This window comes from Microtus oregoni, unplaced genomic scaffold, assembly GCF_018167655.1.
Source record: "Microtus oregoni isolate MIOR12 unplaced genomic scaffold, Mior012 000006F_ref0000085, whole genome shotgun sequence".
NCBI classification, from domain to species: Eukaryota; Metazoa; Chordata; class Mammalia; order Rodentia; family Cricetidae; genus Microtus; species Microtus oregoni.
The window spans coordinates 44068681-44093168 of NW_024543065.1; the positions used below are offsets into that span (position 1 = coordinate 44068681).

Genomic DNA, 24488 nt, shown 5'->3' on the forward strand with positions numbered 1-24488 from the left:
ATATATATATATATATTTCAAGACAGGGTTTCTCTGTAGCTTAGGAGCCTGTCATGGAACTCTCTGTAGATCAGGCTGGCCTTGAACTCAGAGAGAACCACTTGGCTCTGCCTCCTGAGTGCTGGGATTAAAGGCATGGGTCACCACTATCCGGCCCAGCTACAGGTTTTACAGAGATTTTGTAGCTAGAATATGTAAAGAACTAAAGAAACAAAACATCATGAAAACAACCCAGTTTTAAAACTGAGGAAAGGAACAGAGTCCTCCAAAGATTAACCACAAATGGCCAAGAAACATTTAAAAATGTTCAGCTTCCTTTCCCATCAGTGAAATGCGAAAAAAAAAAAAAGATTTTGGGCCTTGATGACACACATCTTTTAATCCCAGCACCTGAGAGGCAGAGGCAGGTGGATCTCTGAGTTTGAAGTCAGCATGGTCTACAGAGCGAGTTCTAGGGCAGTCAGGGCTACACAGAGAAACTTTCAAAAAACCAGAACCAACCAAACAAATAACTTGATGACAAGTTCTGGTAATAGTGTGGGGGAAGGCGGACGTGCTCTCATTGTAATGAGAGTACAAACTGGTGCAGCCACTACAGACAGCATCGTGGTTTCTAAAGGGATGGATGGAGGGAGGGAGACAGAGAAATGGAAAGTAGCTGTAGCACATGATCCAGCCACACTGCTCTGTTCATTTACCCCAAAGACGGGACTGCCACACTATAGAGACACCTGCCCATCCGTGTTCATTGCTGCTCTGCTCATAGTAGCCAGCAGGCGGAAGCTACCTGGATGCCCATCGATCAGTGAACAGATAATGGAGATTTACATTTACACGAGGGACTGTTATTCAGTGTTGGAAAAACAAAACGGAAATTCACAGGTAGATGGAGCCGGAACCAATTATTCTGCATGAAGTAAATCAGACACAGAAAGGCAAACACCCCACATTTTCTCTCATTTGTGCATGTTAGCTTTAAGTTTTCACATTTGGCCAGGTGGTGGTGGTGCTCGCCCTTAATCCCAGCACTCGGGAGGCAGAGGCAGGCAGATCTTTGTGAGTTCGAGGCCAGCCTGGTCTACAAGAGCTAGTTCCAGGACAGGCCCCAAAGCTTCAGAGAAATCCTGTCTCAAAAAAAAATTCACATTTATCTATTTCATTTGGACACCCCCTGAGGTGAGAAAGTAGTAAGGTGTGGTGGTAGGGGCTTTCAAGGGAGGGGAGCTAGAAAGTCGTGGTAGAAACGCCTATTTTAGAAGTGGAGCCCCAGAGGAAGTTGACTTTTATCAGTGAGGCATGGGAGTGGGTAACTTGAGGGGCAGAGATGGAGGGGTTGTGGAGGAGAAACTTAGCTACCCAGGGTGGCCACCCAGGCTTTCTGTCATAGTGCCGGCTCAGACATGGCCTGGATCTACCTGAGTTTGGCTCCCTCTTCTGGCGACAAAGAGACACAACAACTCCCCTGGCAAGGAGAGGCAGAGAGGAAAAAGGAGGCAGTGAGAAGAGGTGGGGAGGAGTGGAGAACCCTGGGAAGGAATGTGGAAATGTGGAGATGGGAGAAATGGCTCAGGGCCTAAGAGTGCCTGCTGCTCTTGCAGAGGACCCAAGATCAGTTCCCAGCACCCATATCTGGTGGCTCATGACTGCTTGTAACTCCAGGTCTTGGGGTTCTGACACTCTTTCCTGGCTTTTGTGGGCATCTGTATATATGTGACACCCCCCTCTTTCTCCTGTATATATGTGATCTCTCTCTCACACACATAAATAAAATGAAAATGAAATTTTGCTGGGTGGTGCATACCTTTAATCCCAGCACTTGGGAGGCAGAGACAGGTGGATCTCTGTGAGTTCAAGGCCAGCCTGGTCTACTGAATGAGTTCCAGGACAGCTAAGGCTACACAGAAACCCTGTCTCAAAAAAAAAAAATAAAAAGAAGAAGAAAAAGAGAGAGCGAGAAAGGCTAGCAGTGAGGTCTTCGAGTCTCTCTTCTCTCCCCTCCCTCTCTCCGCGTCTCCTGGTAACCTTTTCTAGGCTTCCATCCCACAGCCCTTCTGTCCCCTCTCCTGAGGACATCACTGCTCCTCCTCCCTTCCAGTTCCCAGAAAAGCCATTTACACCTCCTTGTCACTTTCTCCTTCCTAAGTCTCTTCCTCGTCCTCCCCCAGATCTGAGGTCTCCCAGAAGAAACCTCAGGACAAGGGCTTTGTTGTCTCCCCAGCTCCTTTCTTTCATTCCTCCCACGACTCTACCTTGTTCAGCGGGAACAAAGATGGACAGGGCGGGGCAGGGGAGGGGTTCCCGTAGGAGCACTTTGAGGGTGGGGTGAAGGCGGAGACCGAGACAAAGTCGTCCCCGGTCCGAGGAATATGGGAAAGAGGCCTCTTAGCAGAGAGGAAGAAAAGGTCCAGGAGACCTGGACTCTCCACGGTTTCTCCCGGAGCAGCGGCCAGTGGCAGGGTTGAACTCTCTCCTAAGGTTCATCCTCCGGAGACGGAAATGGAGGGACAGAATAAAAAGATGGAAGGAGTTAGAGCAGACACAATGGCCTCCATCAGTAGCCATCCTACAGCTGTTTATCGAGATCCAGGAACTATTTAAAAAAAAAATTATTTATTGGCCGGTGAGATAGCTCAAGGTTGACAACCTGAGTTCAATACCCAGGACTCTCTTCATAGGACTGACTCCTACAAGTTGTCCTCCTGCCTCCACACATATGCTTTGGCATGTGCCTGCCATAAATAAATGTCATTTTAGTGCATTTATGTGTATGTGTGTGTGTGTGTGTGCGTGCGCGTACGCGTACGCACGTGCATGAGTGAGTGTACCTGTATGCACACACAAAGGCACAGAGGGCATTGGGTGCCCTTTTGCACCATCCTCCACCTATTCCTATGAAGCAGTGTCTCTCCCTGAACCTGGACCTCATATTTTCTGGGTTAGGCTGGAAGCCAGCAGGCCTTGGTGATCTACCTGTTTCTGTCTGCACCCTCCCTGCACTTTAAAATTGGACTGGAGTCTCAGGGAGGTGCATGGTATCTGGCTGCTACAGGATGCTGGAACTCAAATTCCAGTCCTCAAGATTGTGCTACAAGCACTATTAACTGCTGAGCCATCTCCCTCGTCCCTTGTTTTGTTTCTGTTTGGATCAGAGTCTCACTAAAGTCCAGGAACTCATGATCCTCAGGCCTCAGCCCCCAAAGTGCTGGGATCACAGGTGTGAGTCTTCAAGCTACGCTCCAGGAGCCATTTCAGTATCATTTTAGCCACACGGATGTCCTGTGCCGTGTGAGATGCGGAGCTAGAGAGATGCTGCACCAGGGGGAGACGAGGTTTGTGGGAAAGGAAACCACTGAGACAGACAGAAAGACACACACACACACACTCAGCCACACGTGCGCACCTGTGTGCACAAAATGGAGGCTGGAGAATCAAGAGTTCAAGGTTATCCTCCGCCAAGACGAGTTGAGGCCAGCCTGGATTCCAGATGCCTTGTGTCAAAACAGAGACAGAAAAGAAACACCAGGGGGTTGAGATGGCCTGAGGGACCCACACAGTTGAAGGAGGAAACCAGTACTCACAAATTGTTACGCCGTGGTGAGTACTCCCCACCCTTGCTGTGGCACGGCCCACTAACGGAATACACAGGTCAGATGGAGGATAAAGAGACAGTGGGGGGAAGTCAGCGTGCCTCCAGCCGAGGCTCTGCCAGGGGCGGCTGAGGCAGAGCAATGTTCTCTGCCACAAAGCACCTTTGTCTGACCTCACAGACCAGCTAATAAACACTCAAGTGGATGAGTCCTCTCTCCGCCTCCATCCTTACCCCGCCCACCCTTGTCTCTCTCTCCCTAACCTCTTCCAACTTTTCATTCTCCTCAGAAGCATAAAAGCCAGGACCCTGAGAGCTGCTGAGTGTGGCCGACTGCACCCAGGTTTGAGCCCGGGCCGGAGGGGAGGTTGGAGGCTGGAGGGACTGAGGGCTGTCATGCTAAAAGTGTTCTGGGGAATGACAAGAACATGAGAGGATGGAACTGCAGAGAGATGGGCATCGGTGATGGGTCACTAGGAAGGGACTGGCAGAGACAGAAGCAGAGTGCAGATGGTGGGGAGGAAAGACTGGGCATGGGTGAGTTCCGTGGATGGGTGATAGTGGGTAAGAGACGGGCGCGGGGAGGGGAGGAGTTACTGTGCCCCTTTCTATCACAGTTTTTATTAGTTATTTTTTTAAGATTTATTTATTATGTATACAATGTTCTGCCTGCATGTGTCCCTGCAGGCCAGAAGTTGACACCAGATCTTATTACATGTGGTTGTGAGCCCCCATGTGGTTGCTGGGAATTGAACTCAGGACCTTTGGAGGAACAGTCAGTGCTCTTAACCGCTGAGCCCCTATCACGTTATTTATTTATTTATTTATTTTGTTTTTGTTTTTTGTTTTTTTTTTGGTTTTTTCGAGACAGGGTTTCTCTGTAGCTTTGGAGCCTATCCTGGAACTAGCTCTGTAGACCAGGCTGGCCTTGAACTCACAGAGATCCGCCTGCCTCTGCCTCCCAAGTGCTGGGATTACAGGCGTGCGCCACCACCGCCCGGCTACGTTATTTATTTTGTGTATGTGTGTGCTTGCCTATGTGCCCCAGGCATGCTTGGAGAGTTCAGAAGACAGCTTCTTGGAATCATTTCTCTTCCCTGGGAACTGAACTCAGGCCGTTAGGCTTGGCAGCAAGCTCCTTTCCCTGCTCAGCCTTCTTGCTGAGCCCTGTTGTTGAGACAGGCTGTAATCCAGGCTGGCCTGAAACTTGCTGTGTACAAGAGAATGACCTTTGCCCGACGGTGGTGTGGCACACACCTTTAATCCCAGCACCTGAGAGGCAGAGGCAGGTAGATGGATCTCACTGAGTCTGAGGCCAGCCTGGTCTACAGAGGGAGTTCCAGAATAGCAAGGGTTACACAGAGACATCCTGCCTTGAAAAAACAAAAACAAAAACAAATTAAATTAAAATTAAATAAGTAAAAATTAAAGACACACACACACACACACACACACACAGAGAGAGAGAGAGAGAGAGAGAGAGAGAGAGAGAGAGGTGGGGGGGGGATGACCTTGAATTTCTAATCTTCCTCCTCCACCTCTGGAGTATTGAGATTACGGGTGTGTACCGTCACATCTGGCTCTGGTGACCAATACTCTATTCTTTTCCTGTCTCATTTTTCTAACAGTTAGCTTTCTATGCCACAGCTTTTAAATCAGTAGATTCAAATAATATAAAAGTTACCAGGGAAGGCCAGTTGGATGGCTGAGCTGATAAAGGTGCTGGAAGCTAATTGTGAGTTCAATTCTTAGGACCCACAAGATGGAGGGAGAGAACTGAAATTTGTCCTCTGACTTCCACACGCAGACTATGTATGGAGGATTTTTCTTTCCCTTGTGCGAGGCAACATTGTCTAGAGGCAAGCTAAAGTATACAGGAGGGGCCTGGAGAGTTGGCTCCGTGGTTAGGAGCCGCTGCTGTTCTTACAGAGGACCTGGGCTCCGTTTCCAGCACCCTCATCAAACGGCTCACAATCATCGACTGGCTCACAATCGACTGGCTCACAATCGATTATAATTCCGGATCTAGGGGCTCTGGCACCGGTTTCTAGGGCAGATGCACATAGGTTCTGTGCAAACGGCAGATTTGGAGACCCGTGGGGAAAGGTCCCATGAGCACTGAAAACAGTTGTATATACTTGTACATTTTCCGTTAACTGACTCTCTCGTTTCTCCCTCCTCTCTACTCTTTCCCGTTTGTTTTCGAGTGCTGTAGGGTAGGTGTGGAGGTCGGGGGCAATCCGAGGTTTGATTCTCACCATTCAGCCCCTTCAGCTTGTTGGATGCAAGGTCTCTCTCTCTCTCTCTCTCTCTCTCTCTCTCTCTCTCTCATTTATTGAGTGTACATTGGGGTTTTGCCTGCATATGTCTGGTGAAGGTGTCAGATCCCCTGAAGTGGAGTTACAGTTGTGAGCTACCATGTGGGTGCTAGGAATTGAACCCGGAGCCTTTGGAAGAGCAGTCAGTGCTCTTAGCTGCTGAGCCATCTCTCCAGCCTCCGGCTGCCAGGGTCTCTTGTTTATAGCTGTGGAGCTGTGGATACCCGAGTAGCTGACTGTGAGCTGCGGGCACTTTCCTCATTCCACCCTCCATTTCAGTGTAAGACAACTGGGGTTACAGAAGCACATTCCTGCAATCGACTTTTCCATGAGTTCTGGGGATCCGAACGCCAGTCCTCAACCTTTCTAGGCAAGTGCTTTGTCTGTCTACTGAGCCATCTCTCCATCGTGTATGCTCACTTCCTCTCCCTCTCATTCCCTTTTCAAGATTTATTTCATTTGATCTTACATGCATATGCACCATGTGTGTTCAGGTGCCCGTGGAGGTCAGAAGAAGGTGTTAGATTCCTTAGAACCAGAGTTAAAGAGGTTGTAAGCCACCTGGTGTAGGTGCTGGGACTGAACACAGGCTTCTTCTTTCTTCTTCTTCTTCTTCTTCTTCTTCTTCTTCTTCTTCTTCTTCTCTCTCTCTCTCTCTCTCTCTCTCTCTCCCTCCCTCTCTCTTTTACAATAGTAGCAAGTGTTTTGTTTTGTTTTGTTGAGACAGGGTCTCTCTGTGTATCCCTGGCTATCCTTGGAACTCCCTCTGTAGACCAGGCTGGCTTTGAACTCAGAGAAATCCACCTGCTGCCTCTGCCTCCCGAGTGCTGGGATTAAAGGTGTGTACCACTACTACCTTGGTAGTAGCAAGTATTCTTAACCACTGAGCCATCTCTCTAGCTTCATCTTTTTTATGAATTTGTGAGTGTGAGTGTGTGTATCCACAGAGACCAGAAAAGAATGACAGATTCCCTGGAGCCAGAGTCACAGGCAGTTGTAAACTGTCAGTGTGCATGCTGAGATTGAAACTTGGGTCCTCTGGAAGAGAAGGAAGCACTTTGAACTGCTAAATTATCTCTTCAAGTTTTCTCTCTCTCTCTCTCTCTCTCTCTCTCTCCCTCTTCCTCTTCCTCTCATTCTTTCTTTTTTTGTTTTTTTTTTCAAGACAGGGTTTCTCTGTAGCTTTGGAGCCTGTCCTGGAACTAGCTCTTGTAGACCAGGCTGGCCTCGAACTCACAGAGATCCGCCTGCCTCTGCCTCTTGAGTGCTGGGATTAAAGGCGTGCGACACTGCCGCCCAGTATTCATTTTTAAACTGTATCTTGTATTCCAGTTTAGCTTCAAACCCAAGGATGACCTTGCATTCCTGACCCTCCAGCCTGTACCTCTGGGGTGCACAGCCTATTCCTTTAAAAAAAATTATTTATTTATCATGAATACAGTGTTCTGCCTGCATGTATGCCTGCAGGCCAGAAAAGGGCGTCAGATCTCATTGTGAGCCGCCATGTATGTGTGCTGTGAATTGAACTCAGGACTTCTGGAAGAGCAGCCAGTGCTCTTAACCTCTGAGTCCTTGTTTTATTTAAGCACATATTTCAAAATGAAGCTTAAAAAAAACCTTAAGCCAGATGTGGCATATACTTATCATAGGAGGATCAAAGTTTGAAGCAAGCCTGAGTTTAAAAAGTGAGCATCCTGTAGGTTTATCCTGTAGCACAAGCCTGCTATTCTAGTTGCTTAAGAAGCTGAGGCAGGGCTGGGCAGTGGTGGCACACCGCACGCCTTTAATCCCAGCACTCGGGAGGCAGAGGTAGGCGGATCTCTGTGAGTTCGGGGCCAGCCTGGTCTACAAGAGCTAGTTTCAGGACAGGACAGGCTCCAAAGCTACAGAGAAACCCTGTCTCAAAAAAAAAAAAATGAAGTCAAGGTTACCTTGAGGAAATTAGTGAGATTCTATATCAAAATAAATCACATTAAAAGTACCAGCAATGTATAGTTTAAGGATAGAGCTCCTGCTTAGAATCCCTCGGTGAGCAGCTGGGGGTGTGGCTTAGCGGTAGAGTACTTGTATGTGAGAAACCCGAAGTTCAGTTTCCAATTCCCAACCTCTACCCCTACACAGGCAAAAAACACAGAAAGAGGAGAGATGCCAAAACAAACAGATCAGAATGTTCATTTTATTTTTCTATGATACATTTAAAATAAAAAGACCCTGGGCAGTGGTGGCACAGGCCTTTAATCCCAGCACCCAGGGAGATAGAGGCAGGTGGATCTCTGTGAGTTCGAAGCCAGCCTGGTCTACAGAGTGAGTTTCAGGACAGCCAGAGATACACAGAGAAACCCTGTCTCAAAAAAAAAAATTAAAAATTAAAAAAAAAAAGACATTTTCTACCCACTGTTGGGCACCGCAGTGATGTCACGCTTCATGCATATGGCCAGACTCATTCAGCTCCAGACACCGTGTGCACTTTCGTTTTTTTCTGGGGGGTAGAATAGATCAATTCCATTCATTAAAACTCTTGCCACCATATCACAGTGGTACACAACCCTGCTGTGGAGAATAACTTTTTTGTTTTGTGTTTTTGAGACAGGGCTTTTCTGTGTAGCCCTGTCAGTCCTGGAAGTTTCTGTAGACCAGGCTGACCTCGGACTCACACAGAGGTCTGCTTGCCTCTGCCTCCAGACTGTTGCGATTAAATGCGTGCGCCACCGCCACGCAGTTTCAAGGATAACGCTCGCTCTGTCTTTGCAGCCTCCATCAGCTGTGTGCTGTGTTCTTCCAGCTTCGGAATGGCCTGCTCCATGCATCTGGTCCTCCTTGTCGTCATCTTGCTGAGCCTGGCAGGGACACCCGAGACTGTGCCTGTTCGCAGGGTAACTAACACCTCCCTTCTGAGGAGAGGTTTTACATTGTTTTTTTCTGGTTTGATCCGGGGGGGGGGTCTTGTTGTAGGGGACAAGCTAATGTCATAAACCTGAGAAGAAAAACGGGGGTGACCTCATCAGCTTGGCCCTGGGAGTGGAGTGGAGAACAGGTGAAAAATAGATGGTTGGGATTGAGTTTCTTCAGCCCAGTGTGATGGCGCCTGCCAGTCATCCCAGCGCTCGGAAAGCCGAGGCAGAAGGGTTGTGAATTCAAGGCCAGTGGACAACATAGTGAGATTCTAATAAAAAATAAAGAGATAAGAAAAGAGAGGGGCTGGAGACATGGCTCAGCGGGTAAGAGCACTGACTGTTCTTCCAGAGGACCCAGGTTCAATTCCCAGCACCCATATGGCAGCTCACAACTGTCTGTGACTCCAGTTCTAAAAGATCAGGCACCCTCACACAGACATACGTGCAGTCAAAACACCAATGTAATATAATAAATAAATATTTTTTTCTTTTTTTTTTAGAAAATAAATAAATATTTTAAAAGAGAGAGAGAGAGAAAAGGATGATGAGTGTAGCTCAGTTGGTGGTGTGCCTGTCTACGAGGGAGAAGCTCTAGGTCCCATCCCCAAGGGCATGGTGGTGTGTGCCTGTAATCCCAGCACTCAGGAGGCAGAAGCAGGAGGGTCAGACATTGGAGAGTAACTTGAGCTAGTCCTGTTTCTTACAGTCTGTCTGTCCGTCTGTTGTGGGGGTTGTACATTATGCAATGGGATAAGATAACCTGCAGGAGTAACATCTGTTCTTCCATGTCCTGCTTGAACTACGTCATGCTTTCACCAAAGCATCTTTATCCACTGAGCCACCTTGCCCCGGCCCTCCACTTGCTAGGTTATAGGAGATCCTAACTGCACAGGGCTGAACTAGGGACTAAGCAGAGCTGTGTCACTGGCTAGTATCAAGGTGATATTGTGATCTGCATTACCCTAGACTTCTGGGATCTTGCCACTTTCTTATCTTGGTCCACTTTTCTTCATCTCTTCCAGGGACGAGGAGGATGGACCCTCAATAGTGCTGGTTATCTCCTGGGTCCTGGTAAGCGCTTTTTCTCCATATTCTGACCTTCACTTATGCCTACCTGATGCCAGTCGTGTTGTGAACCCAACAAAGATGCTGAATCAGTTGCTTTTACATCACTATGACCAAAATGCCTGATAGTCAAGGGTGGAAGGATTCATTGTGGCTCATGGTTTTAGAGGGGTCCCCTCCATCATGGTAGGCAAGGCTTGGCAGGTCAGTATGCATCGCAGAAGAGGGAGGGTGTGGAGGAATTCAGGGGATCACTGTGTAGCCAGGACTATAGGTCAGACTAAAACCTTCAAAGGCCTGCCCTTAGTGACCCATTTCCTTTGGTTAGACCCCACCTACGAAAGGTTCCACAACCTTCTAGAAATTCTAGGGGAATGAACAAGTGTTCAAAACCTGAGCCTGATGTGGGACGCCCCTCTGTATGCTGTGAATGTGTTTTATTACCATTGGTTAATAAAGAAGTTGATTTGGCCAGTAGCCATGCTGAATAGAGTCGGGTGTGTGGGGGAAATCCAAGCAGAAACACAGGGAGAAAGAAGATGGAGTCAGGGAGATACCAACAGCTGCCGAGGAAGCAAGATGTGAGGTAACAAGCCATGAGCCTCATGGTAAATACAGAACGATAGAATTGGGTTAAGTTAAATTAAGAGAGGGGCTGGAGACATGGCTCAGCGGGTAAGAGCGCTGTTAAGCTAGTTAATAATAAGCCTGAACTGATAGGCCAAACAGTTTGCAATTAATATTAAGTCTCAGAGTGGTTATTCAGGAACTGCTAGGTGGGAGAGAAACCTCCATTTACATGAGCCTGTAGGGGGTGGTTCAGATTCAAGCTATTCCCTCTGTAGTCCAGGCAGAAGACTGCAGGCAGGGCCTGCCATGATATTCAGGGTTAGTCTCCCTGGGTCTCCATTTCTGGCTCTGAGACAGGGAAGACAATGGTGGTCCCCACATTGGGGAGAGGGTTATGAGGTTTAAGTAAGTTGTCTACATAGCTCAGTTGGTAGAGCTACTGCCTAGCTCACTGAAAACCTTGGGTTTGATGCCAGAACTGTATATAACATTAGGTGTGGGATCACAGCCCTCTGATCTTAGCACTTGAGAGGTACAGACAGGTGGATCAGGAATTCAAGGACATCATGAGCTACTTTGGGAATTTGAGACAAGGGGTACCTGAGACCCTGTCTCAAAACAAATAATATAAAAAATGTTCATTAAAATGGCTCAGTGTGTAAAGGTACTTTTTGCCTGATGGTGCAAACCAGATACCCTGAGTTTGAGACTAAAATCCACATAAAGGGAAAGGGGAAGGGTTAACAAGATGGCTTTGTGGTTTTTGCCTCCAAGCCTGATGACCTGAGCTCCCAGTAGCCACATGGTAGAAGGAGGGAACCAGTTCTTACAGGGTGTACTCTGCTCTCCATAGGGGTGAGGTGGCACGAGTGAACTTATGCACAGGGGTGAGGTGGCACTGGTGAGCCTAGGCACAGGGGTGAGGTGGCCTGGGTGAGCCTAGGCACAGGGGTGAGGTGGCACTGGTGAGCCTAGGAACAGGGGTGAGGTGGCCTGGGTGAGCCTATGCACAGGGGTGAGGTGGCCTGGGTGAGCCTATGCACAGAGGTGAGGTGGCCTGGGTGAGCCTAGGCACAGGGGTGAGGTGGCCTGGGTGAGCCTATGCACAGGGGTGAGGTGGCACTGGTGAGCCTAGGAACAGGGGTGAGGTGGCCTGGGTGAGCCTATGCACAGGGGTGAGGTGGCACTGGTGAGCCTATGCACAGGGGTGAGGTGGCCTGGGTGAGCCTATGCACAGGGGTGAGGTGGCACTGGTGAGCCTAGACACAGGGGTGAGGTGGCCTGGGTGAGCCTAGGCACAGGGGTGAGGTGGCACTGGTGAGCCTAGGCACAGGGGTGAGGTGGCCTGGGTGAGCCTATGCACAGGGGTGAGGTGGCCTGGGTGAGCCTATGCACAGGGGTGAGGTGGCCTGGGTGAGCCTAGGCACAGGGGTGAGGTGGCCTGGGTGAGCCTATGCACAGGGGTGAGGTGGCACTGGTGAGCCTAGGCACAGGGGTGAGGTGGCACTGGTGAGCCTATGCACAGGGGTGAGGTGGCCTGGGTGAGCCTAGGCACAGGGGTGAGGTGGCCTGGGTGAGCCTATGCACAGGAGTGAGGTGGCCTGGGTGAGCCTAGGCACAGGGGTGAGGTGGCCTGGGTGAGCCTATGCACAGGGGTGAGGTGGCCTGGGTGAGCCTATGCACAGGGGTGAGGTGGCACTGGTGAGCCTATGCACAGGGGTGAGGTGGCACTGGTGAGCCTAGGCACAGGGGTGAGGTGGCCTGGGTGAGCCTATGCACAGGGGTGAGGTGGCACTGGTGAGCCTAGGCACAGGGGTGAGGTGGCCTGGGTGAGCCTATGCACAGGGGTGAGGTGGCCTGGGTGAGCCTATGCACAGGGGTGAGGTGGCCTGGGTGAGCCTATGCACAGGGGTGAGGTGGCCTGGGTGAGCCTAGGCACAGGGGTGAGGTGGCCTGGGTGAGCCTAGGCACAGGGGTGAGGTGGCCTGGGTGAGCCTATGTACAGGGGTGAGGTGGCCTGGGTGAACCTATGTACAGGGGTGAGGTGGCCTGGGTGAGCCTATGCACATAAACACATACATGATAAACAAAGGCCGAGGAAATGTGGTTTTTAACAATGAGTTACACAATACCGACACACAGTGGGTATCAGTTTCTCTTCCCACAGTGGGCACCGTATAATGATTTAGATGCCTTGCTTTCCGGTTTTTTAACAATGAGTTACACAATACCGACACACAGTGGGTATCAGTTTCTCTGCCCACAATGGGCACCGTATAATGATTTAGATGCCTTGCTTTCCGGTTTTTCTTCCACCCCTGCCTCTTCACTTCCCCCAAATGAATCTTCTTCGGAGCACTTGCTCTTAGCCACCAAAGTCACCACACGCTATGCCGGAGGCTAGGCTCGGCTCACTAGAAGTTAAACTGGGTTGGGTGGGTGGATGTGCCTTTTCCAGCACTTGGGAGGCAGAGGTCAGTGGGCTCAAGGCCAGTCTAGTCTACGTAGGGAGTTCCAAGCCAGCCAGAACTACATTGTGAGAATTTGTCCCAAAATAGAGAGGAGGCCACAGGTTAGGGCTTATGGAGTGTTCTCCGCATTTAGTCAGCACTCCTGCCATTTGAGGCTGGCGCCCGCCCGGCCCTACAAACTGTGAGCCACACTGCTTCACTTTTCCTATCCTAAGTCTCCCGCGCTTTTATTCTGAAATGAAGATCTGTTTCCCACAGGCTTCAGTTAGAAGCCAGCAAGTTGGCTAGATGAGTAAGGATCAGGGTTCTAATCCCAGAAGGAGCAAACTGACTCCTTTTAAGTGTCCTGTGACCTTCATTCAAGTGCCATGGCGTGTGTACTGCTCCCTACATCTCTCTCTTCCTCTCTCTCTCTCTCTCTCTCTCTCTCTCTCTCTCTCTCTCACACACACACACACACACACACCTAACAAATAAATGTAAAAGAAAGTAAGGAAACCCCATGTTGCCTTGACAACATGACAGGAAGAACTGAAAACGTGAGATTTGTCCTCAGACATAGGTGGGTTACTGTAGGTGGACCTGTCCCGACCACCTGCTCCCAAATAATTATTAATTATTATAATTAATAATCTATAAATTATAGATGCTTGGCCAATAGCTCAGGCTTGTTACTAACTAACTCTTACAATGTAACCCATTTCTATTTGTCTGTGTGCTGCCCCAAGGTTCGTGGCTCTTGCCCCTATCCCATCTTGTGTGTCCTACTTGTTCTCCGTCTGGCTGGCGACTCCCCTGACTCTGCCTCCCTCATTCCATCATTCTCAGTTTGGTTCTTCTGCCTCTTTATCCTGTTCAGCTATTGGCCAGTCAGCTTGTTTATTAAACCAATCGTAGTGACATACATCACACAGTGGGCAGAAGGATTATTCTGCAGCAGGTTACAATCCTAGGCTAAGCTAAGTAAATCAGGTCTGGTCAGTGCATATCCTATCCTTGTGGCTTTGGTTGGTGTGATTCTGCCAAATGCTAGAAGGACTTGCTGGGCCCCGTGTGAGGTCATGCTGTTAAACAGCTCTCTTGCTTTATCCCATCCCTTCTCTAGTCGCCCACCTTCCCTCAAATGCAGACCAAGGCAGGAAGAGGGACTCGGCTCTTGAGATCCTAGACCTGTGGAAGGCTATCGGTGAGTAGCGGTTTCCTGCATCTCCAGCATCCCCCTCTACATACCTTCTGGTTGACTTTGGAAACTGGTGGATGTGGGCTCCACCCCCTCACCCTGTCACTTCCTAGGTAGAAGAAAGAACTGTAATTCTGTCAAGCTTTTCATTTCTCCCCAGGTAAAATCGTAGCCACTATCTCATTTGGGTGTAGTGGTCCATGCCTGTTATCTCACTTGGGATCCCAGGCAGGAGCATCAGGAGTTTACAGTTACCTACAGTTACCTGGTGATTTCTAAGCCGGTCTAGGTTACATGATACCCCTTCTCCACACTGCCCTCCCCAAGAAAGAACAGAACCAGAAAGATAGCTCAGTGGGTAAAGGCACTCGCTGCCTAGTCTGGCCACTCGAGTTTGATATCCAAGACTGACAAGATGGAAGGGGAGAACTGATTCCATAGGTTGTCCTGTGATCTGCATACCTGTGCCAAACAAACACACATACATACGCACATACACACTTATCACACATACCAATACATACACACATACCCATCACACATACATACCACACATACACACACACACACACACGCAGAGACACACACATATACCCATTCACCACATATACCCACACACACATATACCCATTCACCACACATACACGCACATACACACCACACATACACACACGCAGAGACACACACATATATACCCATTCACCACACATACACCCACATACACACCACACATGCATGCACACAAAGGCACACAAACACCACACATACACACACACCACACATACTTACACACAAACGTACACACCACACATACATGCACACAAACACCACACATACACTACATACAATACACATACACCATACATACTTAAACACAAACACATATATACTCACCACACATACATATACACACATACACAATGAATAAACAAAAATGTAATAGTAATAATAATAATAAAATTATAATTAACTATGCTAGGCCTGGGAAGACAGCTCAGTCATAAGGTGCTTGCCATGCAAGCATGAAAATTCAAGCCCAGAAACTACATAAGAAAGCTGGGCAAGGTGGTGTGAGTCTGTAATCACAATGCTGGGACACACAGCCCTGAGCTTCCTGACCGGCCACTCTAACCAAACCCTTGGTTTCTGCAAGTGCTCATGAGCATGCTCAGCAGCCCTTGCTCAGTTCCAAAACCCTAAACAATCTGGCACACTGTGGAACCACAGTTCTCCCAAGAGAGAGTCTTGGACGCTGGCTGGGAGGGGCCAGGGAGTGCTCCCCTCCCCACTAGTGCCCAGCAGTTCTTGCCCTGAGCTGCCTCCTCCTTGTCACCTGCAGGGGACAGTGCTGAACCCATGTGCCTTGGCTTCCAATGTTGGTTTTGTTGAGGGTTGGAGCTGGGTCCCTCTTGGCTGCTGGGAGCCAATCCTAGGTGACACTGCAGCATATCTGGTTTCTACACATCCGAAGCTGAGAGCGTTCCCTTTCTGCTCAGCCACGGAGGTCCAACACTTCCCCAGATATGGCTGAATGTCTCTCACAAGGACAAAGGCCTGACTGAGAGCCACTGGACACTCAAAGATTCCAAGGGAATAAAGAAAGGGAAACCACATATTGACCGTCATGAAACCTCTGCATTTACTTATCTGCCTATTTTGTTTATTGTGCATGTGTGTGCACAAGCCACAGCTCTGTGTAGAGGTTGGAGAGCAACTGATGGGAGAGTCAGTTTTCTCCTTCTACCACGTGGATCATGGGAAAGAAACTCAGCTAGTGTTGCACTGGCTCGCTGGCCCCTCTTTGGCGTTTTAGTGCGTCATGATTGTTAAAAATAACCCTTAAAAAGAGCCTCTCTAGCCGGGTGGTGGTGGCGCACGCCTTTAATCCCACCACTTGGGAGGCAGAGGCAGGTGGATCTCTGTGAGTTTGAGACCAGCCTGGTCTACAAGAGCTAGTTCCAGGACAGGCTCCAAAACCACAGAGAAACCCTGTCTCGAAAAATCAAAAAAAAAAAAAAAAAAAAAAAGAGCCTCTTTGCCGGTGTAAAGAACTCCAATCAGGGCTGGAGAGATGGCTCAGTGTTTAAGAGCATTGCCTGCTCTTCCAAAGGTCCTGAGTTCAATTCCCGGCTCACAACCATCTGTAATGAGGTCTGGTGCCCTCTTGTGGCCTGCAGACATACACACAGACAGAATATTGTATACATAATAAATAAATAAATATTAAAAAAAAGAACTCCAATCAAACCAGATTAAACTAAATAAAAAATGCCCATGTTTAATGCCACATTCCTGAGTGGATGGGGACCGCATGGCGGGGAAAGGAGCCCACGCAATCCCGAAGACCACGTGTTTCTTTTTCCAGTGCGAGCCTAAATACCCTGTGGGAGTGGTCCTGACCCTCCCTGGGGAGGGGTCAGTGCTTGGCAGGCTGGGAGTTGGAGTCCGGACCGGGGCAATTCCCAGGCCAGGGGCTGGGGTGACACTTCCAACTCAATATTACATTCTAGACTCTTTGGATATAGGGGTGTTAGAGGGCCAGGGCCTCACTTTTGACCGAACAATGATGTCTTGTCCCTTTCCCTAGATGGACTCCCTTATTCCCGCTCTCCACGGATGACCAAGAGGAGCCTGGTAGAAACGTTTATCAGACCAAAGAATGAAGGTAAAGATGGGGAATGTAGGCGAGGAGGGAGAAGAGGGGAAATGAAAGGATGGGTGAGCGGCAGGAAGCTTGGGGAAGGAGTGGCAACCAGCCAAGAGAGTCTCTCTGCAAGCCCCTCTCGCTTCACACACCCGCCTCTCCCTTCATCTCTTGCCTTCATCTCTCAGGTCAACAACAATTCCTTCACTTCAGATTCGGCCTCAGGGACCAACTCTAATTTCCCCATGCTGTCCCAAGATCTTACAATTGAGCACTTTCCCATTTAAGGCCCTAGACCAAAACTTGATAGTGCCTCTGTTTCTAAGCCTTGCATGGTCAGACTCCTCGAAGTCCTTCAGAAACTAGTTGAGCTGGGTGCTGGAGGCACACACCTTTAATCTCAGCCCTCGGGAAGCAGGGGCAGGCAGATCTCTGTGAGTTTGAGACCAGCCTGGTCTACAGAGTGAGTTCCAGGTCAGGCTCCAAAGCTACACAGAGAAACCCTGTCTCGAAACTGCCCTTCCCCAATCTGTAGCTAAGGAGGTGACTCAGTTGGAAAAGATCTTGCTACGCAGGTGAGGAGACTTGAGTTTGGATCTCCAGCACCTACATAAAAGTAGGGATCCTAGGAGATGATCCTAGTCTGGCTGCTTTTACCAGGCTCCAGGTTCCATGAGATACCCTGACTCAAAAACTAAGGTAGGAAGTGGGAAGAAGGCTCAGCAGTTAAAAGCGCTTTACTGATCTTGCAGAAGAACCAGATTCTGTCCCTAGCACCCACAGAGTGGCTCACAACCATCACTCCATTCTCAGAGAAACGACACCCTTTTCTGGCCTCTGCGGGCAGCAGACACACATGTGGTACACCAATATATATCTGGGCAAAACACAAATAACACATAAAATAACAACATAAATCTGAAATATTAAAAACCAGTACACTGTGGTCCGACATGGGGACAGAGTAATGGATTTGTAAGGCACCCAGGCCTCTGTATCATTGGTAGAGTGGAGTTACTCAAAGTCCACCTGCTGGGGCCAGAAAGATGGCCCAGAGGTTAAAGTCTTTGCCTAGAAAGCCAGGTAACTGGGGTTTCATTTCCGACACCCAGGTAAAGGGTGGCCCCACAAAAGAAAGAACTGACCCCACAAAGTTGTCTTCTAACCTCCACACATGCACCACGGCAATATTCACACTTCCCACACCCCCACACCACACATACACATGGCATATACTCACACTTCCCACACCCCCACACCACACATACACATGGCATATACTCACACCTCCTACACCCCACACCACACATGCGCCACGGTACATACTCACACCTCCTACACCCCACACCACACATGCGCCACGGCACATACTCACACCTCCTACACCCCACACCACACATACACCATGGTAATACTCACACCTACACCCCACACCACACATACACCACAGCATATACTCACACCTCCTACACCCCACACCACACATACACCACGGCACATACTCACACCTCCTACACCCCACACCACACATACACCACGGCACATACTCACACCTCCTACACCCCACACCACACATACACCGCGGTAATACTCACACCTCCTACACACCACACATGCAATGTTAATAATAAAATTTAAAACTTAAAACTTGAAAGGACCTCAATAGGCTTAGGACACCCCAAGTCCAAGTTCTTAGCACAAAGGAGATTTATTTGCCCCAGAGTGACAGAGGGCAGGGAATAAGAGACAGAGATGGGAGATAGAGGACCAGGGAGAAGGGGAAGGGAACAAGGGAGGTGGGACGGGGTGTTTGTCCTGGAGGAACAAAGGACTGCCTCTGGATAGAGAGGAGACAAAAAAAGACATGGCCCATGAACAAATGGTAGTTTATTTTATTTATTTATTTATCTATTTATTTATTTAGGTTTTTCAGGACAGGGTTTCTCTGTATAACAGTCCTAGCTCTTCTGGAACTCGCTCTGTAGACCAGGCTGGCCTTGAACTCAAACAGATTCACCTGCGTCTGCCTCCTGAGTGCTGGGATTAAAAGACGTGCACCACCACCAGCTGAGCGTTTAATTTTAATTAGGAATGTTAATTAGGGTAGCCAAAGGGGGCTTTGATTGCTGGACTTCAATACTTTGATAGCTGGACCTTGGTAGTCAGTCTTAGGAGAAGGATGTGGGGGGCTGAAGAGATGGCTCAGAGGTTAAGAACACTGGCTGCCCTTCTAGAGGTCCTGAGTTCAATTCCTAGCAACCACATGGTGGCTCACAACCATCTGTAATGAGATCTGGTGCCCTCTTCTGGCCTGCAGGGATACATGCAGGCAGAACACTGTATACTTAATAAGTAAATAAATAAATCTTAGAGAGAGAGAGAGAGAACTGTAATCTAATGGTTTTTAGCAAGGGGAGGGGAAGGTAAAAGCAAAACCTGTCAGCGTCATGTTTGCCATTGCTTGTGCCTGCTAGAACCCTTCAAACATTAACCCATCTGCCATTGCTCTCCTGTTACAGATCTGCACGTCCTGGACAGGGATATTCCCAGGGAAGCCGCCCTGATAGAGACTTAGCCATGCCTCACCCCTTACTCTTTTCCAGCTCATCCGGCCTTCCACCCCCTCTCATTGCTCTGAGACCAAGACCCTACAAAACTATCCCCAAATCTCACTACAACATGTTGTAATATTTAAAGAATTATGCGGATCTAACTCTGGAGTGTCTCTGGTTTGATTGATTATTCTTGGGGTAAGTCTAAGGTGTCATGGGGGACTGGAGAGATGAGTCCGTTGTACAGAGCAAATTTTGCTCTTCCAGAGGACATGAGTCCTGTTTCCAGCACCCACACTGTCCGGCTTGTAGCCCAGGGTAACTCTAGCGCTCCTGACACCTCCTGCAATACCTCTGTACCTACATTGTCGGGCTCGTAGCCCAGGGCAACTCTAGCGCCAGGGGCACTAACGCCTCTGGCCTCTGTAGCCACCAGCATTGCTTTCACAAATTCACAGACACACTCGCATGCTGAATCTTAATACATCAATAATAAAAAATAAATACTTTTTAGAAAACGAAAAATTGGGGGCTGGAGAGACAGCTCGTGGGTTAAAAGTACTTCCTGCTCTTACAAAGGACCTGTGTTCCATTCTTAGCATCCATGTCCAGAGTTCACAACAACCTGAAACTCCAGCTCCAGGGAACCCAACGGCTCTAGCCTCCAACGGCACCTGTACTCAGGTACACACAGCCATGTGCAGACACAAAAGATGTCATTAAGGGACCTAAGAGTCCTAAGGGGACACTTTGGAGGCAGGTGGGCAACCATAGAACCTTCCTGCAATATATTCTGGCTAATTGCATTTTAAAAAACTCTTATATTGGGCTGGAGAGACGGCTCAGTGGTTAAGAGCATTGCCTGCTCTTCCAAAGGTCCTGAGTTCAATTCCCGGCAACCACATGGTGGCTCACAACCATCTGTAATGAGGTCTGGTACCCTCTTCTGGCCTGCAGACATACACACAGACAAAATATTGTATGCATAATAAATAAATAAATATTTAAAAAAAAAACTCTTATATTTATTTCTAGTCCTGGGAATCGAACCCAAGTCATGAGGATGGCTGCAATTGTCTTTACTGGTTGAGCCATCTCTCTGGCCCAGACTAATAGCATTCTTTTGGGATAATTCTCTGGTCTTCAGCCAACACCTAAGTGTCTGAGAGCCTTTGCTTGAGAAGACTCTCCGAGGCATCATTGCTGCTTCTGCCCCCACGTCAGAGAAGACCGTTTCGCACTAGACCTTGTTAAGCTGTGGATCAACGACCAGGCACTGCAGACTTCAAGGCCAGCTTCGGTACTAGGATCAGGTTCACCTAATGTTAGGCTCTGCCCCACCCAACTTGCCCGCCTGTTCCTAGTGGCCCCTGTATCTTGTCCCCCCCCCCCCCAGAACTGAACAGGGTCCCTTAACCCATACTCCCCAACCTTCTCCTTTCCCAAACTGCCAAAGAGCTAGACGGCCAGGGGTTGGGACAGGGTTGGAAAGAAGGCCCCGTTTCTTTGCAGCCGCCTTCATCTCCGGGCTTCCATTTCCCGGATTTTGGAAAATGTATGCATATTGCACCAATACTCTGTTGAAACATGAGCGGCGGGCTGCATCCCCAGCACCCGGCCGCCCGCATGGCTAACTTTATCCGAAATAATTACATGGAAACCGTATTCTTTTAAACACCACTTGGCCCATTATATCTAGCCTTTTCTTGGCTAACTCTCACACCTGGACTAGCCCATTTCTTATAATCTGTGTAGCCCATGAGCTGGCTTACAGGAATGATCTTAACCTGCGTCTGCCTGGAGTGGGAGAATCATGGCGACTCCTGATTCAGCTTCTTTCTCCCAGCATTCCGTTCTGTTTACTCCACCTACCTAAGGGCTGGCCTATCAAATGGGTCTAGGCAGTTTCTTTATTAATAAGAAATCACTCCCACATCATTTCCCCTTTTTCTGTTTAAACAAAAAAGAAAGGCTTTAACTTTAACATAGTAAAATTACATATAGCAAAACAGTTATCAAGCAAGAATTACAGTTACAATATTTATATCTATTTTATCTTTTATCATAACTAAGGAAAACAATAACTATCTATTCATTCTTCAACTCCATCAAAGACTCCAGAAGGATATAATACTACCTAAGTAAACAAGAAATAAGAAAACTCTAGAAATGACTGAGACATCTTGCTGCCTGGATAGTCACCCAAAGTTCTTTTGTATGGTTGGGGCATCCATCTTCAGCCTTCAGGCCCATAGTATCCAGCAGACATTTCCATGAAGCAGGAAATTTCAAAGACAGTTCAGTCACTATCTGCTGTGTCCTGCAGAATGTCTCGCAGACTCTTTCATGAGTCATGAACCCCAAAAGACCGTCTCACCTTTAGGCAAGTTCAGCAGTCCTCTCTCTGCGGGTTCTCTGTGTCCATTTTATGCAACAGTCCAGGCAAGAGCAGTTTCTTGCCCAAATGGCTATCCAACTCCATAAGGAACTTCTTCGATGCCCATCTTCCTCTCGAAGTAGATTGGTGCCACCAGGAGCAGATATGTCTCATTGTCATGAAAAGTCCTAAGTTATTAAAACATTAAATGCCATATTCTGCAGTCTTTTAAAGATATGAAGAATGTCTATCTAACTGAAATGTATCTCTATATATCTAGAAAATCTAACTAACATGACTACAAGATTGACTATTATTGATGATTAACCATTAACCTATATTTCTTAATTATACATTACATTTTTAAATGAACTACACAATCACAATACCTTAATCAAGATCAGAAATACATATACATATAACAAAATTGACTGTAAAATCCACACCAATGCAAATTACTCATACCTATATCATTTCCCCCTTTAAATGTAAAAGAACATTTACAAACAATATTTTGGGAACATGGGCGCAGTTTTTTCTCTCCAAACTGCTTCCTGCTGAATGGGGGCGCTGTTAATCAGATCATTTAGGGTGTAACCTGTGTGTCAGGTTTATCTCAGTTGGCAGTTGAGTGAAGTAATTTTTTGAGGGTGTTTGCAGTAACTTTTCGGGAGGTCGTGGTCTATCATACCATATTGGGATAGATGCAATCCACAGGGTCTGGTCCTCTGTGAAAACAAAAGAAGACCCTCTCCAAAGCATCATATCCGTAGACCCAAATTTTGAAATCGTAATACCCTTATATCCATTCTGGTTTAGCTTGGCAGCCCATGTAATGAAATGTCTGTCTGTACTTAGCTCCTTCACAGTCAAAAATTTTAAAGAAAAACCAATATACATAATCCAGACTCTCTGTGAATTTTCCATTTTTACATGGCTTATTTTTCTTTATTTCTTTTAATCTCTTAACTATCTGTACTCTGTCTCTTTAAAGACTTTACCTTTTTTTTAAACCATTAACTTTATTCTCTATATTCTTTTTCTTCTTTCTCTCAAGCCTACGTACATTCATCCAACAGTGTGACTCATTTAGTGGTCTGAATCTGTCCTATTGTGAATCTGCAATTTTTTACTATCCAGGAGCACTTTTGATTTGCGCCTTTAAATCACTAGGCGCTTAAGAATCTAAGCTGTGACATTCCTAGGTCAAAAACAGGTACTGCCTGCTGGCCCCGCCCAGTCCAACATGGCGGAGCCGCTCGTGCCTCTGATCCTTGCACATTGCACCACTAGCATGGCAGAGCTGCTTGTGCCTCTGAGCTGAGGCACGCAATGTCCCCTTTTAGGCACACAGCAGTCTAGTTGCCATCAAACAAATTGTAGCACTTTACTCCAAATGCTCCATTCAAAAGCTCTGTCTCCCACAGGAGCCAGACAGAGATTGCAATGGCGGCACAGCCCAGAAAGCCAGCATTTTAAAACAGCCAGTTTTTTCCTGCTGCTGAGTCAGGAAAATTTCAAAATGGAGGACGTACCATTTTGTGCTAGCTCTGGGGCTGCCAGGTAGGAGCGGCACTCAGCACTCTAATTCTGAGACTGAGCGTGCAGCACAGAAATTCTTTTCATCCAAGTTACAGCCAAATCTGACATGCAGAGCTGCCTGCCTGAGCCTGATTCTGCAGTCTGCCCAGGTGCAGGTGGGGAACGCTGAGCCATTGGCAGGGTCGTAGAGCACTCTCCTTTTGATCCCAAGCCGGAACACAAACATCCAGTCCCATAAAATCCATTGAAATGCTTTAAAGCCAGAGTTCATGCTGGCAGCACAGCCCCAGGAAGCTGCGCTTTAAAATGACACAGCGTTTTTTCTGCTGCTGATGCTGAATCAGGAAATCTCTCTATGGCACGCCATTAACAAACAGCAAAAATCTGTGTTAAACGCTCTCTCCCTTATTTTTAAGCCTTCTCAGGTTTTTAAGTGAATTTAGTCCATCACGTCTGGGCGCCACTCTGTTGAAACATGAGCGGCGGGCTGCATCCCCAGCACCCGGCCGCCCGCATGGCTAACTTTATCCGAAATAATTACATGGAAACCGTATTCTTTTAAACACCACTTGGCCCATTATATCTAGCCTTTTCTTGGCTAACTCTCACACCTGGACTAGCCCATTTCTTATAATCTGTGTAGCCCATGAGCTGGCTTACAGGAATGATCTTAACCTGCGTCTGCCTGGAGTGGGAGAATCATGGCGACTCCTGATTCAGCTTCTTTCTCCCAGCATTCCGTTCTGTTTACTCCACCTACCTAAGGGCTGGCCTATCAAATGGGTCTAGGCAGTTTCTTTATTAATAAGAAATCACTCCCACATCAATACTCAGTCCCAAGCAGAGAAGAGACCTCCCCTTCTGCCGTGAGTTAAGGAAAGCTAAGCTTTCCTAGGTAAGGTGGTTGTTAGAAGACCACTAAAGCCAGGCAGTGGTGGTGCACGCCTTTAATCCCAGCACTTGGGAGGCAGAGACAGGCGGATCTCTGTGAGATCGAGGCCAGCCTGGTCTACAGAGCTAGTTCCAGGACAGGCTCCAAAGCTACACAGAGAAACTCTGTCTCTAGAAAGCCAGAAGCTGAGGATGTTCTTGCTTAGCATGTGTAAAGCCCTGGGTTTGATCCCCAGTTCCTCATAAAAATCAGGTGAGATGGTGCATGCCTTGGATCCTAGCATCTGGGCTCCCAAAGAGAAAAAGAAGGTAGAAGGGAGGGGAGGAGAAACCACTTTAGAGACAAGACATGGGAAATCCTTAAACAGGAAGTGTGGGGGTGTGACCACATGCAGAGG

General features: G+C 48.0%; 1 protein-coding gene across 1 annotated transcript; it reads left to right on the forward strand.

The window, feature by feature from the left end:
• The first annotated feature begins 8693 nt into the window (after window positions 1-8693).
• Window positions 8694-19328, forward strand: LOC121449362 (galanin like peptide). Its single transcript, XM_041653721.1, has 5 exons — window positions 8694-8777; window positions 9821-9869; window positions 14010-14090; window positions 16672-16749; window positions 19248-19328. Exons 1-5 carry the CDS (start codon window positions 8694-8696, stop codon window positions 19301-19303), a joined length of 348 nt encoding a protein of 115 aa, XP_041509655.1. The 3' UTR covers window positions 19304-19328.
• The last annotated feature ends 5160 nt before the right edge of the window (window positions 19329-24488 follow it).